A 16,336-nucleotide genomic window follows, 5' to 3' on the forward strand; every position below is an offset into this window, starting at 1 on the left:
GGGAAGCACTTCGCACGCGCACACACTTAAAATGTCCACGCGCGCCGCGCTCACATTTTGCTGGGCCCGCGTGCCTTAGCACCGCTGCTATGACTCCATCCTAGGGGAAACACTGCACTGTGTACCTGAGGGGTCTCTGTCTGGGTTATATTCGAGGGCATTCTGCCAGATGAGATCCACGTCATAGAGGAACTCCTTCACCGTCTCATACTGATGACGGTCGATCTTAGAGAGAACTGTCGACAGGTCCATAGGCTGCTTGATAACCTCAGCGTAATCTGGCACCTGAAACACAACAACGAGGCTGCTGTGAGTACAACTGAGGGGAAAAGGGATCGGACTGAACACTGAATAGTAAGGCTTTATTAGGGAATATGGAATGAGATGAAAGATTATAATGGAACAGTCACCTCTTCTAAATCCACAGGCTTTGTAAAAGCCTTGAAGCGTTTGTCTTGGGACAGGCGGTTAGTTACATCACGCAGGAAGAGGCGGAGCTCCCTGAAGGTCCCTTCATCCTGCTCAGCCAATCGCTGAGTCTCCTCTTCTGTCAGCTGGCGTGGGGTAGGCGGAGGGGCGACAGGGAGCACCTCCAAAGCATTGAGCACTGAAGAAAGTGGAATGTTGACAGAGGAATACAAAGTGAAATCAACTAACACAATACTACATAACGCACAACATTTATTTGACATAGACTTTTGGTTTGCCGACAGCCTTCCTTTCTTCTCTGTGTTTACCCTCACACAATCCTCCACCTGAGCGTCTTGTATCCTGCTCCATTTGGGCTGGATATGTAAACAGTAACCAAACCCCCAAAAATCCCAACTTGTTTCCTTGTTTTTTTTATTGTCCATCCATGGAAGGTTTAATGAATATATTTTTCAGGTATTTTCCTAAGCAATCAAATCAGCAAAACCAATTGCTGTAGTGTAGCTAATAGGTGTATGACATCATCATTAAAATACTGTGTTAAACAAAAACACACAAAAAACCCTGAATGATGCTTTTCTAGTCCTCAGCTTAGGGACTAAAACCTACTTTAACTACAGATCACATAAAGCTTAGCACCGGCCTTACAATCATAACAAAAAAACTGTACACCTCTGCATTGCTTTAATGTGTTATTTTATTTAAGATTTAAATATAGTATGTTGTTTTTAAAATGTACCATTTGTATTGAATATAAACAATTGTTTGTGTATTGATCTTGTGTTTTGTATAAAATAGTGATTTTAAACATTATTTAGGCTTTAAATAAGCCCCATGGTTTTTTTGCCTCTTCCTGCACTGTTTATCGTTTGTTTTCTGTTATGTTTGTGTATTTCTAAATTGTAGAAAACCATTAAATAAATTAGTAATGAATAAAATAAACTTCTCTATTTCTCACCAGCTTTCTTTTTTGAGGCAGGGGCCTTGGCAGCCTGACTGAGGATTAGATCCTCAAAGAAGTTTCTTCTTTCTCTGCTGTTGGGGACCTGGACATGGAAAATCTCCCCGTACTCCATCCGGAATAACTCCTGCACCTGAGACAAGAAAATAAGGACCCAAGAGAAGACATGTGGATGAGTGTTGTCAGTGGTAGAGAATCTTCTATAGAGAGAAAATTAGACGCATTGACATTTTATTTTCCCTCAACAACTATCTCCTTTAATGTTGCGCCCTCATGTATCAACAGCACGGTTTAAGCGTGCCGTGCCCGGCCCGTTTTTTGTTGCGTTTCCACTAGGCCAGGGGTTTTCAAAGTGTTGGTAGGTGAGCCTCCCCTCAGAGAACCTAAGAACAGCCGCGCCCCCCCTCCCAATTATTATTGCTGTTATTATTGTTGTTGTTGCTATAATGCAGGGGTATTCAATTGCTTTTCAAAGAGGTCCAGAAAGAGAAAATGTAATTAAATGCTCTGTTTTCGCTGTCTACCTTCCGCCATTTGAAATTACTCCGACTGTTTCTCTTGTCTCGTCTTCTGTGTGTGTGTGTTTGAATTTATCGTGCTGACTGCACCGATTTGATTGGCTGAGTAGCGTCACCTCCTTAAAACATTAAACAATAACTTTTTAAAACATTTTTATTTTTATGTTTTAAACATATTGTATAAAACTCCCCCACTACTTGGACTATTCCTTGCACCCCTCTAGAATAAGCCCGAATGGTCTCAACCATATTGCATCAGTAACGTGCACTTGTTATTATAACAAGATCGCAAGGACGCTGGTAGCGATCGAAAAATGTAGTGTTGTTCAGTTTGTGTGTTGTGGAACATGCGTGTCCGTGCATGAAAATATACCACACACCCAATTACAATTGCATGTTCAATTCACTACCCTGGAAGTTAATACAGTTGTTAAAGTTGGAACAGCCTGTGGACAGCCGTTCTTCCTTGCATGTCAGTCGCCGACACCTTCTTACAGAGGACAGGCACATCTAGCTGCAGCACGACCCGTATATTTCCGCACGCCGTGTTCTCAAGACATATTTTTTTTAACATTTTCAACATGGTGGATAAATCCTTATATGCTCCCGGCAACACACTGAACGTCAACTTTGCCTCCTTATTACACTCACCCCTACTTTAGTGGGAACAATGAGTCTGCGTCTTTGATGCACACAGGAATAAACGCATCATCCTCTGGCTGCAGCCTTTACCGGTACTTGCTTTTGATCAAAGTCAATGCGGAAAACCTGCACTCACACAGGTAGGTGGAGGTGAAGGGAATGAGCACTTTTACAGCCTTTTCACGAGGNAAACTCTATTCTTGTTATTTTTAACAACTTTTTTGTTACTGTCATATTATTTTATACCTGTTTTTCATTTAGTCTCTAATGTCTCATTAATAACTATAATGATCATATCAAGGTGTGCCTTAACCTCACTGAGCTGAGGTTATTTGAGCCTCTCAGGAGAGAGCTCTCTTCCACCTGGTTGGAGAAAAGCTCTTTAAATTCGTTAGCATAGCTAGCTAACCAGATGCTAATAACAACAGATCGCCACTGTGCTTACAACTAAAGACACAGCCACGCAAAAACTGCGGCATGTGTACGGCTCCTTATGGGTACTGCAATATTTGAAGAGCTGGAGTGGCGTTCCGGTGCTCTCCGTCTGCACTCTAGTCTAGTCTACACTCCTTTCAGACGAGACATAACCACGTGAAGACATGGTGAAGACACGTTACGCTCGTGATGTGTTCATGGAACCTGTCCTTGGCCAGGAAAAACAGGCACTCACTTGTTTAATTATTTTGCGATCTAGATTTCTTCTTCTTTTTTGAAGTGAGAAGTTGTCCGTCAGTCGGACGGACTAACGGACGGACGGACCCCCCCCCCCAAAACGAAAACACTTCGGTTCTCCACGAATTACACAAGTCACCCAAAGCAGCTTTAAAAAAGCGGGAGGCGCCGAAAAGCGACTAATTTGCATCACTGAACTTTTGTCTAGTTTCTGAACAGATATGAGGAGCTGTGAGCTCTGAGTGCTAACAGCTAACGGCTGATGTTGGTTTTCTGAAGATGACGTCACAGCTCTGCCTACACTGCGTTACTACCCCAGTTCCTAAACTGTAATGGAAACGCAGCATAAAGTGAGCCTGGCCTACCAAGGCCTAACTATACCGTACTAAGCCGTGCGAGGCCCTGCATTGGAAATGCGCCATTAGTCTACAGGGCCTCATTCCTCTTACCTCCACACTCAGTTGGTCATACTGCAGGTTGCATGTAGCAAGGAGCAGTATAGGAGCGAAGGAAGGGATGGAGCTGAGCAGGCTGAGGAAGGTGGCTCTTAAGGCCGGGCCCACTGTTTCCCACCACTGACCGATGTGAGGGATGTATAGGATGCTGGGAGATGTCCGCTTCGCTTCAACAAAGATCTGTAGAAAAAAGACAAATAAAGATTAATTGATGATACTTGTATTTACATTATTGTATTTACAGTGTCCACAAACATTGGCACTAACACAGAACAGTAGCAATTTCACTATGACATGATCTATCTCATCTTATAAAGGCTCAATTCCTAAATCAAAAAGGTATGAGGACATAGGAAAGGAAGGTGAAGACAGCACAGTGGCATCAAACCAATCAGTCCCATGAAAACTATTTTGATGATGATGAATATTTTTTGTAGTTTTATGATGAATATTTTTTGTAATTTTAAGTATTGTAAAAATGTTTTCTGGTTACAGGTTGTTTTTTGAATGAGGATTTATTTTGTTTTTCTTTATTTCACATTACTCTAAACTAAAGTAATTAAATGTGACAGACTTCTGTTCCGGTAATGTGATGGCTCTTTCATACAAGTATTTGTCAGCAGTACATATTTATCCCCACAACCCATTTGTAAAGGAGGCGGGGCCCATGAACTACAGTCACTGTTGCAGCCATTTTGGCCAGTGAGGTCCACTGAACAGAACACAGTGAATTTGACAAGGCTGCAAAAGTAGAGACTGAATGTTTTACTTTGTAATTTTTCTCATTTACCTGAGCACAGGTCTCTTCTGGTGCAGTTGCGCTGGCTCCAAACAGTACAGCCATGTCCAGTGTGTACACGGTGAACTTCTCCAGAGCGTGGAGGACGGCAGGACCCAGGTGGGAGCTCTGCCCTGAGCCCAGCCTGCCCATCAGCAGCAGCCTGGGCCGGTAGGAGGTCGGGTGGCTCAGCACACTCCTACACACCCAGAGATGACCCAGAGATGAGTTAGGTGCTAGGAAAGGTTTCATTATTTGGATCAAAGATTTGACTGCTTTATTTTTAAAAGTGCAGCAAAAGATAAAGGGAACTAAAGTAATATAACTACAAGACCCATAACAACATAGTGTAAATGCCTAAGAAGTATCAGCAGTGATTTTGCTTAAGAAATAATGTAAAACAAGATTGATTTACAATCATATTGGCCCTTGATGAAGTGTGCCACCAAAATGTCACAAAGGATCCAAAGGAGGCACTGCTAGGTGTGATACCAGGAGATATATTCTACAAATACTGCTTACAGCAGAAATTAAATGTATCACAATTAAGTGGTCAAAACCTGACCCCCAACACACAATGTATGGATTGAGAGGGTGTGGTGAAATCTGTTGGATGGAGTAAATAACATTCTCTGAGGATCCAGAAAGAAATATTTTTTAAACGGCTGAGTCCCCGGATGAAGGTGCTGATTCAGTAAGACGACTGTGGTTTACCAACATCTGCTGAACCATCCCAGTGGCTAAAGCTCCTCATCAAGGTGCATCAAGTGGCCTGCACATTTTTTTCTCTGTACTGGCTTGGTAGATACAAATAAATGAAAAGAACTTGACAAAAGTGTGAATATGTTTGTACAATGAAAGTTAAGTGAAAAAAAAAGAAACGATCGATGAAGGATGAGGAGATCATTTCTGCATAACTTTGCATTCTATAAATTGTTAACCAACCTGGTGAGGTTGAGGAGACCCTTAACAGCAGGCGTCTGTCCACTAGAGCATATTTCTGAGTTCTCATCCTCACTGTACATCAGATCATCCTCAGACAGACCACAGGCCACATCTGGAAATAAACAAATGTATTCATTGTAAAATGAACATTCAATATAAGTGTGTTCTCTTTATAATAACTTACAAATAAAAGGGAAAGCCATTTGCTAAGGCAAATTAAATGATGAAACAGAATAGAACAAATAAAGTAAGACCGCACCTAGTACTCTCTTCCTCTTTAAGCCCTGCTCAGCGTGTGGGAACAGTCTGCTGACGGTGTTGAGGATGTTCTGCAGGGCGGCGCTCAGCAGAGGACGGATGGCCGGTATCAGGGCCTTGGCTGGTGACACTACTGCCCTAAGAATCACAATCAGTATCATATTATAATAAAATAAACATACGCAAGTACCAGGCACTGGAAACTAAGACAATTGTTTATAGATGTTCCAAATGGGTTTTAACTATAGAGTACGTTTGGTTATACCTCTGGGAAGCAGGCACCATCTTGGACATGGCCGACATAAAGTCTTTGCTTGTGATCGCGATTGAGTCCACATCAAGCACAAGTTTCTGCGATGAGGAGTAGATTTGTGGGTAGCGTCGGCGCAGTGCACACAGGGCGGACTCTGAGCACACTGCCTTGATGTCTGCACCGCAATAACCTGGCGCAGAGAGAGAAGTTGGAGGAATGTAAAAAGATGTGCTGGTAGTTTTGTTTCCTAGACACAGGTTTTGTCCTGGGCTCACACCTGTGTCATTTCCAGTATATGTTGCACATAAAGCCTGAAATGTCTTTCAGTACATTTGATACCAAGTTATGCAATAATTACATTTTTTATTTAATGCAGTAGCTTTTTGTTCTTGGGACATTTAGCCTTTGCATCTTCAAGCTGCTGGACCATTGTTCTTGCACTATACAGTGTAAACATACCGACACATTTATCGGCCAATTCTTCCAGAAAAGTGTCACAGGGAGGTGGATCCCACAGTCTGGTGAGGATCTTCAGGATGTCCTTCCTTGCCTGCCAAACAAAATAAAATCTCAGCATTTCATGTTTTTTTGGTCAAATCGTTGAAAGCTGAAAGAATTTGAACGCAGAAAAATCACCACATGAAATTACTTGTAAATATATATGAAAAGTGTTGAAGAGCATCTACATCATCTCCTCACCTCTCTGTCTGGCAGGCCGAACAGGAACTCTCTGTCAAAGCGTCCTGGTCTCCTCAGTGCTGGGTCGATGGAGTCCAGTCTGTTTGTAGCTCCGATCACAACAACCTCTCCTCTAGCATCTAACCCGTCCATTAGAGCCAACAGGGTAGACACAATTGAGCTACAGAGGAAAAAAACAATGTTACTCACAATGTGTTCGGGGAACAAAGAGGATAATACGATAATACGTCAAATGATCCAGATGAATTGTGTTGGATTGTTATCACGACTACATGCTTCCAACCTGTGTCTTTTTCAAGTACAGTATCCTTAAATATTGTGAAGCCCTCATTCTCATTGCGAGCTGCTCGACCTACATTCTTTTCCTGATATATACACAATTCGGATTAAAAGATAATACTATAGTAATAATAAATGTCAAGGCAAGTAGCTTTATTTTCTGAAGGACAACAGCCGAGCTATAAATAATTTGCTAAATGCTGATTAAGATGAATTTATTTATTTTATTCGTTCGAATTTGGCAGCCATATCTGGCAACCCACCACAAGATAAACATATTTGGATGGTTTTACTATGTTTTACTTACTGGTCTCAGTGCCATCACCAGACATGTTTTGTTCAAGGTAAGAACAGGGTTGTTGCTCACCTGTGGATCTGGTCCTGACGGCTGGACCTGACTGGAGCCAAACCATCAATCTCATCGAAGAAGATGATGGACGGACGCATCTGGTACGCCTGGAAACAATACGAAGAGAACTCAGTTGCAGATTGTATTATCTTTAATCCTGACACTTGATCATTTCAAAATAGAGCTATTTTATCCCAATCAACAAGTTAATGTGTGGCATTCTAAAATTGATGGGTTGTCTTTTGCTGACTACAGGGACCAATCGCACTTCTCAATCCCAAAAAGTATATTCGATGAGGAGTTTGGTTTACCTGATCAAAAAGCAGTCGTAGCTGTCTCTCAGATTCTCCCACCCACTTACTGAGGCAGTCAGCTCCTTTCCTCATGAAGAACGACACCTTTTTATCTCCCTGACTGCACTCATTGGCCAGCGCTCTGGCTACGAGGGTTTTCCCTGTGCCCGGTGGACCGTAAAACAGACAGCCCCTAAAGACAAGAGAGAAAAGACAAAGAACAATAATGAGGATATTATTATGTTTTTGCTGCCATTGCAACCCAACGAGCTTCCTATAAGAACACAGTAAATCAGATATTGAGTCACAGAATATAAAATGAATGCTTAACCATATCATCCCGTTATCTTCTCAACAAACACACGCTGATTACCTGGGAGGCTGAATCTTGAACCTCTCAAAGACTTCTGGGTAGAGGAGAGGGAACACCACCATCTCCTTCAGCGATGAGATGTGTTTGCTCAAACCTCCAATACTATCAAACCGCACCTGGATGACAAGATAAGATAAGATAAGACTTTATTCATCCCGAAGGAAATTGTTGTGCCAGAGTAACAAAATACAATAAACACAGCAGCACAACAGCAAAACTGTACACTAAAAAAGTGGGATGTGGTAAGTGCTGCTGTCCAGTCCTCCTTTCACATGTGTTGTATTAGCAGGAACACAAGGCTTGGTTTTATCCTTTGTGTTCAAAAAGTGGAGGAGGCATACAAGGCATGTCCCTGTTTATAAGACTCTCTCTTTAGATTCATTAAACTACCGATGCTTACCGTCTTGTCTATTTGCATAGGGTCCACATCAGCCAGGCTGGCTCCAATCTTCATCCTGTCCTTTTGGATCCCCAGCAGGTCGTCTTTCACAAGGTTCATAGGCAGACATCTACAGGGAGACACGAAAACAGAATAATCAACTTTCAGGTTGTTTTTATTGGAAGCTCTTTTATCTCAAATATGATGGACTTTCTTAATGTATTTTCTTACAAAAATTGTGTTTTGCATCAGAAACATTAAGTCCTTTTTCCTACTCTATCGATATAATATACTATTGAGAGGATGATGGGTACTGGAAACATGTAGAATGTTATCACAAAGGGACCCAACACTAATCAAGCATTATTTCACTCTTAAAATGGTTATCTAATTTTACACCTTAACTTAAATTTGGATATAGAAATACAAACTCTAGAGTGCTGGAAAAGATGTATGAAGTTGTGAAACTTCAAACAAAAGGGGAGAAGTTGATATGTTATTGATTTATTTTTACAAATTAAGTCTTTTGGAGCACATTGATATTTGAATACAACCAGAAAACATATTGTTTCGATGACACTGAGTTGCGCTCTCACCTGTTGACGGACCTGCTCCTGTTCTTATTTCTCCTTATCTGGAACTTCTCATCGTCTGAAGATGAGGAAGTGGAGTCACTACTGTGGATAGCGTGTCTCCTCCTGCGAATGCAACGAAGCCACAACATTAGCTCTCATCCCATCAGCAGCATTATGACTGCAACACATTTATGCAATGCTTGTTTTTTTATTATTTCAAGCCACTAAATGTTACCGATTCTTTATTTGGTTGTTCACAAAAAGCAGTGATTCATTCAACCACTTTTTAAAACGACATCGTCACCATGCCTGTCTAACACTTCGTCTGGACAAAGCGCAAGGAGAACTTCACTAACATAATTCTCCTATGAAGTTTAATGTGATAAAGAATGAAACCTACAAAATACAGACCAATAGAAACCAGTCTTTTAAAGAATGAGCCTCCCTTTTTTGCTCGGACAATTATTAACTCTGGTGAATTTGACTTCAAATATACCATAACCCAAATGTGCCACACTTACCAACAATAAAAGTGCTAGCAAAGACAGACAGCACCACAAAAAACAAACAACAAACCAACAATAAACATTCAAATGGACAAGTGAGGGTCTTACCTCTCAGAACTACTCCTGAGGGTGGGATGAGGAGAATCAGAAAAAAAGAGAATAACATTTTGGGATCGATTTCACATAGGATGAAAAATACTAATAGCTATAAGAGGCAGTGCAATATCTGACTAGGCTTGGGAAATGTCATTAGTCAAACTAGTTTTTTTCCTGACTTCTATGGTAATCAAGTGTTATTGAAAGCAGATGGTTTATTTGTTAATGGCTGATGTTAAAGCAGTCATACTAACCTGCTGGTTCTTCTGTTGTAGGGGCTCCTGGGCGCTGTGGAGCTGAATCTGAACCTGCGTCTGGTCGGAGACGAGTGTTCCGCTGAGTACCTGCCGCGCTTCCTGGGCTCTCTGGGTTCTAAGAAAACAATAACGGACCTCATCAAACTCTGTCAGATTTTACAACATACTAACATGGATTAAAGGTGCAGTGTTTAGTCTGCAGCTGCCTGCTCCACAAAGAATGGAGGACAGCATTTTACCGTTACTACTGGGCCAAAAACAATATACATTTACAGTCATCAGTTGTTTTAAAAAGGCGTCCGTCTCCTGGGGCTGCCAGTCATTCTACTTGACCTGAGCAAACTCAAGGACTACAGTATTCAATGCTGTCAGTTGTTATATTTGTAAGAACTTACAACACAAAAAAACAAAACAAAACATGAAAAGCCCTGGTATAAATTACCATCCTGTGGGACCTGGTAGCGAACCACAGTCTTCCGTTGTCTAAAGTCATAACGCCTCTGATTTTCTTCTTCCTCATCCACGCCATCCTCATCTCCTTCCTCTTCCTCCTCCTCCTCCTCCTCCTCTTCTTCTTCATCTCCCCCCTCCACTGCTTCCTGGTCAACCTCATTCCCTTCTGTGAATTATGAAAAAAGGGTAGAATTGTTATTTCAAATGATCCATATTTTTAAACTAATTAATTTTCAACCCACAGCCGAATACTTCAATCATTATTCCCAGGCCTGTACCTGAAGTGGTTATTATTGAACTAATCCATCTCACCTTGGATCTCCTCCTTGGCGTCTGTACTCTCCACATCTGTCCTCAGAGACCTTGTCAATCTGCCCCTGGTGTACACGCCAAGCTGCTACAGGGAAACAGGTCAATGCTGATTGGTTCACAGTCTAGAAGCTTGTTAAACATCATGAAAAAGCTAAATGACATGCTGTCAATAGAATACACAATACAAAGCTTGAGATGAAGAGTGAAGTTTCCTGTGTGGGTTATTACCTCTTCTTCAGTGTCTCTATCTCTGCTCCTGAGCCTGCGTCTCATCTTCTTCATGTGATCCATCTTCTGGAGAACAGCTTCAGCGGTGCTTAGGGGCAAGTAGAGAATAAACTTGTCAGATTTAATCAAGTTTATCTCTAATCTAATGACTCATTATCTCCAAATCCACACCCACAGTCCAGTGTGTATGTTATCCCATGTGTTAACAACTACCTTAAGGTGATTGTTTCAAATGAATCAGTGAGTGAAGAAGCAAAAAGAAGCTGGGGTGAATGTGACTGAACTCACTTGGTGATGAGGCGGTCGTAGAGCACTGACTGTTTACGGGTATCCAGTTTGTATCCGGTGATTCTGGAACTTCGTCGCACTGAACCCTCCTCCTCCTCTTCCTCTCCCTCCTGGCTCTGTAGATTAAAGCGGCTCCTCTTGGGAGTGGATGATCCCTCCACCACATCTGAAACATCTGGGGCGATGAAAACAGCTTTCATCAGATTACTAGTAGTAGAGACCCTATTAAAAACGAAATTCTGCTAAACATGTTGTGTGTGCTATACAATGTCCGAGCTCAAGGACATTTCTTTTTAGAATTGGCTTTGTAGCGAACTGTACCTTCTTGCTGCTTGCCACTGGATGCGTTCCCCTCTCTCTGCAGCCTGGAAGATTTCCTTAACAGAAGAAAGACACATACAAATCAGAACTGCATACCTCATGTGAGGTATACACTCATATTTGTGAGCACATTTTTATGTTTGCACAAATGAATACCCCTTGTGTAAGAGCTCCATCAAATATGATATGGCTAGCTTGTATTTGGAGCACTTATTGTTTTACATTCTATAAAATGTACCTCACATGGTAAGCAGCAACAGACAACATCACAAATATTCAAGACAATAAATGAATCTTTTGACACGTTTTGTCATACTAAACCTCAGAGCTGCTGGCAAAAGGTTTTATGGAGATTTTGCGGGCGAAATTCTCCATACATCGACTGCCAGGACAACACTTGGTCACCTAGAAGGTAACTGGTTAAAAAGCATTACTAATATCAAAGTAAGTGGGCCTGTATTACCTGAGGGATCCTCCTCTAGTGTTGTCTTCAACCACAGGGGAGCTGGTCTTTGGCTCCATGTCAGCAAAAGAGACCTCTAGTTTAACCCTCTGCCCTCTGGTCCTCGGAGTGTGATAGGGTCCACTTCCCTCGTCCTGCTTCAAATCAGCATGTCCCTGCCACATTAAGAGTTCAGAGTTTATAGCATAAGTACAGGCAAGGATGCATGTCTGCTTCTTTCATTTAAACAACTTAAATTATCATAGGAAGAACATTTTAATTTTCCGTCTGCGCAAACTGCCGTGTACTAGATAAAAAACTATAAACCACTGACTCTTCCCTGCTATTTGTTCTTACTTAGAAGTGTGATACAAACAGTGTAAATCCTCACTATTACCATGTGAAATGTGTTCCTGACTCATAATAATTCATAGCAACAAATTGTTCAATATATGTGGCTTTTTCATTCAAATTTGGTCCATGAATATACATGTTTATGACTGCCAAGTCTTGACTGCTTTGTGGCAGAGACTGACTGTCCCATAACTTTACAAATAAAGACCTGCTTTTCATAGTCAAAATAACTTATTTTCTTCATTCACTAAAGGGTTACCACTATCTTCCATATATTCCACTGAGCATCATCTCTACATGCACATTGTTGAAACACTTGTTTGTTGTCTCAGATGTTGGCTAATGGGCTAGAAATAAATAATTAAAAGTAAGCATAAGTAAGTTTACTCAGAGAATATACTTTATCAACTACTTTATGATCAATATATATTCTTAACTCCAAACATGTGGAGACTAGATAAATCATAGGGTTTCAGAATTGAAGAATGAGTTAATGAAAAAAGAATGAATGAACATATGGCTCAACTCATCCCTCTACAATCAAACTTATACCAAAGCACAACACCTTGCTAGTCAAACGATATACTAATAATAACATTTGCCTTTTTAAAGCCATGACAACACTGAACCCAAGTAACAGTTACAGTTAAACTGTTTCATTATATAAGCACCACATCAATCAGCCCATGATATAAGAGTTTAAGTACATGTTAGGAGGGACTACGAGTGCCAATTCACAAAATGTGTCAGTTGCTCTAAGACTTAGTGACAAGCTGGCTAGTTAGCCTAGCACGCTAGCGAAACTAATACAGCAGAGTTAAGTGACTAGATAATTGATACACCAAATACATGGTTGTGTAGTTATCTAAGCAGCTGTCTAGGTGTAAATGCTCACATTCACTGTGTTGTTTTCGGTGCTGCTGAAGCTGTCATCCAGGGCCCGGGAGGACCGAGTCTGCCGGGCGGACTTTCTGTGCGACGCGGGAAGCAGCGACAAAAACTCCGAGCTTGTTTCCAACTCCATCGACCTCCTGTTCGGGGTTGTTGCTATCGGTTCGGCTCCGGGACCACCACCGCTGCTGCGTAATATCACCATCTTGACTCCAAAACGACCTTTTTCCAGCACGGACGACGGGTAAACAGCCGCGATACCGCCTTAAAATTTCGTTAACGTTAAACGTGCCGACAACATAGTACAGCTCACAGTAAATATCCGCCAGCTGACAAGCTGCTAACTAAAACCCTTGATTTCTGGCGCCACAAACGTCACTAGAAGTAATGAGGACAGCGAATAAGAGCTTCCGCTAGAAGAAATAGATCTCTGGGATGAGTGCGAGTTAAATAAAGCTATAAAAGTAGTTTTAATTATCGGCAATATTACAACATAAACACTTCATCTATATTTAATGGACATTTATCATAACACTCATCGTAATTGTTTAAGTTTCCAATACTCAACATAGGCGGAGGGATGCGTAGCCATTCTTAAAAGGTGTTCCAGCTGATCTTAGAGCGCGCTATTTCACCAATCGCGTGCAGCTTATTGTGTGTACACAGTGTACTGTGAGCACATTCACGTTTCACTTATTTAACAATAGTATTTGACCAAACTGCCATATCCAAACAATCGCATAAGAATTCAAAAACACAGAGTCAACATTAACTCATCGTCTTTTATTTGAATAAGTGACAGATACCAGAAGAAAAAATACAAACTCTAGAATTGTTTCTAGCCTGAAAAAAAGAGCTTTTTGTAAAACGGCTGTACAGGCAACCAGATCTTAAGTGTAAAATCTCAACACTTTCCATTGCATCCTTCCTCCTAAGCCGATCCTCGTTTATTGTATTTCAGGGATACTAATTAGGTGCAGTCCGGTGAATAAAAAGGAAAACTGTCAATGTTCAAAATGAGTAAATACCAAGTCTTTTATTACCATTTTCAATGTTGTCCTTTTTGTTCACCTAGAGGGCCATTTTGCACAATGGTTACAAGCATTTACATTCTGAGTAATGATACAGCAACATTGCTTGATTTGAAAACCGATAGAATTGCCTTTGAAACAGTAATGACAAATAAGAAAATGTAAGGATTCAATGGAAAACTTGAGATTTCACGCATCAGAGCCCACATTCCTTTTCATATACACAGCAGCCAACTGTCACATTTCACAGTACCAGGGTATCCATTGTATAACGAGGCCAAATAGTTATGTGATAACATTAGTTTGCCATCTCACAGTCCCCGATGTTCAGCCTATGCAGTTGTGAAAAGCCACATCACAAAGTAAAGAGGGTCTGGGCATAATACAAAAGAGGCTGTCTTATTCTGCCAACTCACATTTATAGTTTGGAATATAGTGAGGTTTTAGCATTTGTTCAGATGTATTTTCAGGACAGAAACAGTTTGGTCATATCTCAACATGGCCAAACTATGTGACTACCTGTGGTTTAAAATAATGTGTCATGAGACAGTTGGCTACTGTGCTTTTATGTCATGAAATGTGTCCAGAGAGCCCCATCACCAGGGAGGGTGTGTTCACGCAATGGCTGCCAGGTAGTCTTTCACCTCCGCTGGGGTGAGTCTTCTGAAGCCGGCCTCGTTGCAGATCCCCACCTCAATGTTCTCCTCTGTCATCTGACCCTCAAAACTCTCCTGAAACACAGAGATAGTAAGGTATAAATGAAGGATACTACTAAGGGAATATGTTCTATATCTTAGGTATTTTCATAACAAATATCATACCTTCAATGTCAAGATGGCTGTGTGGATGGCATCCTCCAACTCCAGATCATTGTTATACCTGGAGAGGAAAATGAAGTGGTTATTTAACAATCTGTGAAGTGTAAGCCAAATTGAGTATGCTTTGTAATGCTTTCCTGTATATTATTCGAAGTTCTTGTTCCAGTTCCTAAACAATCTTTGGTAAGCTATGTGAATAATGCCCTTTTAAAATTAGATATTTGTGCCAATATGATATAGTGAGCCATTGCGAAATCAAATTCATTGCATTTATGTCACCTAAACATGAATCCTGAGAATCAGTTTCTGGGCCTCATTGGAAATGTAATGGCAACATTTTCATGGATTTCTATAACTCAAGTGAAGCGGGTGGCATCCTTGTGGATCTTTGAGTGCAAACTACAAATCACATGGATGGAAAGCAACTCTTCAGCCCTTATTATAGACTACACTGGGGCACCTATTCAATCTATCAGACATTTAATAAATGACATTCAGACTTTGCTCAAAGTTGCAATAATATAACAGACTTTGAATGCATCATATCTCCAAAAATTACCATAACAAATAAGTATTTTTACACCTGTCTTATGTTGATCTTTTTTTTTTTTTCATACTCTGTAAAGTACTTTGAGCTGCGTCAAGCATGAAAGGCGCTATATAAATAAAGTGTATTATTATCATCATCATCATCATCATCATCATAGCTATCATAAAAGTTCAGAGCACTCAGTACTTATTGTGGAGACACTAATTGTTGAATACAAAAACTAAGAAGCTCACATCTATACATTTGCTGTCTGCAAAATCAATTTATTTAATTAATTCGACAAAAATTGTTTTTTATGGTAACGTCTTACCTTTTTTCCAGGAATGTTTTTCCATTAACGTAGTTCTTGCCCATGGCTGTGGCTTTCCATGCAAAATATGCACCCTGCCAGCAAGAAACGGAGGAAAAGAAGTAACAGATTATTATAAAAGAGTTAGAATCACAGCAGACTAAGAACATGGAATAAGAGTTGAGCACACTCCAAACATGTGCTACCAACCAAACATGAAAGTTAGTAATACAACATACAGAGGGGTCTGACTGGAACAGGTAGGGTTGGCCTTCATCCCATCCGGCAATCAGCAATGAAACACCAAACGGACGCACCCCACTGTAGGAGAAAACAACACAGGTTCAGTTAAAAATAATTCTGACGGATAGAGTCAATAGGCGCATTCACACCGCATTACTTTTCCCACAAAGGTTCATGAGAACTTAGTTCATCAGAACTCTTTAGTTCTGATGAACTAAGTACAGATCGCGTTCACACCGCGTTCATAAGTCCCTGGGGGTGGATTAGGCCAATGAAGCCGCTGACGTCACTTCTTCTGCTTTGGGTTTACTGGCAGGCCGCAAACAACTTCACGGCGTATACTGCCGCCCAAAATCCCCGGCCGGAAGTCCCCGGAGTTGGGGACTAGCTTCAGTAGAA

The 16,336-nt window shown here is 41.0% G+C and overlaps 2 protein-coding genes across 2 annotated transcripts in view; both read right to left on the minus strand.

Annotated features, from left to right (window-relative positions):
- Positions 1 to 13,362, minus strand: part of LOC104952745 (ATPase family AAA domain-containing protein 2-like) — a 16,857-nt gene extending 3,495 nt beyond the window's left edge. Inside the window, exons 1-23 of the mRNA XM_010779619.1 lie at positions 13,011 to 13,362; positions 11,783 to 11,937; positions 11,320 to 11,375; positions 10,999 to 11,173; positions 10,711 to 10,798; positions 10,483 to 10,567; positions 10,160 to 10,336; positions 9,715 to 9,832; positions 8,880 to 8,981; positions 8,305 to 8,413; positions 7,905 to 8,020; positions 7,550 to 7,724; positions 7,257 to 7,345; positions 6,611 to 6,770; positions 6,371 to 6,461; positions 5,924 to 6,101; positions 5,660 to 5,796; positions 5,401 to 5,512; positions 4,468 to 4,654; positions 3,672 to 3,857; positions 1,388 to 1,523; positions 411 to 607; positions 119 to 285 (exon numbers count right to left, since the gene is read on the minus strand). Coding sequence (XP_010777921.1) covers positions 119 to 285; positions 411 to 607; positions 1,388 to 1,523; positions 3,672 to 3,857; positions 4,468 to 4,654; positions 5,401 to 5,512; positions 5,660 to 5,796; positions 5,924 to 6,101; positions 6,371 to 6,461; positions 6,611 to 6,770; positions 7,257 to 7,345; positions 7,550 to 7,724; positions 7,905 to 8,020; positions 8,305 to 8,413; positions 8,880 to 8,981; positions 9,715 to 9,832; positions 10,160 to 10,336; positions 10,483 to 10,567; positions 10,711 to 10,798; positions 10,999 to 11,173; positions 11,320 to 11,375; positions 11,783 to 11,937; positions 13,011 to 13,211 — 3,197 coding nt within the window. The 5' untranslated portion in view covers positions 13,212 to 13,362. The remainder of the gene's footprint in view (positions 1 to 118; positions 286 to 410; positions 608 to 1,387; positions 1,524 to 3,671; positions 3,858 to 4,467; positions 4,655 to 5,400; positions 5,513 to 5,659; positions 5,797 to 5,923; positions 6,102 to 6,370; positions 6,462 to 6,610; positions 6,771 to 7,256; positions 7,346 to 7,549; positions 7,725 to 7,904; positions 8,021 to 8,304; positions 8,414 to 8,879; positions 8,982 to 9,714; positions 9,833 to 10,159; positions 10,337 to 10,482; positions 10,568 to 10,710; positions 10,799 to 10,998; positions 11,174 to 11,319; positions 11,376 to 11,782; positions 11,938 to 13,010) is intronic.
- A 406-nt stretch (positions 13,363 to 13,768) lies between these two features.
- LOC104952746 (proteasome subunit alpha type-2-like) lies at positions 13,769 to 16,035 on the minus strand (the record flags this gene model as incomplete). The annotated part of the gene is made up of 4 exons (XM_010779620.1): positions 13,769 to 14,768; positions 14,859 to 14,916; positions 15,716 to 15,789; positions 15,934 to 16,035. Coding segments are annotated over 4 exons (351 nt in total), but the record flags the coding sequence as incomplete, so codon positions are not given.
- Positions 16,036 to 16,336: the final 301 nt, after the last annotated feature.

Source organism: Notothenia coriiceps, unplaced genomic scaffold (assembly GCF_000735185.1).
Source record: "Notothenia coriiceps isolate Sejong01 unplaced genomic scaffold, NC01 NC01_scaffold00020475, whole genome shotgun sequence".
Lineage (NCBI taxonomy): Eukaryota > Metazoa > Chordata > Actinopteri > Perciformes > Nototheniidae > Notothenia > Notothenia coriiceps.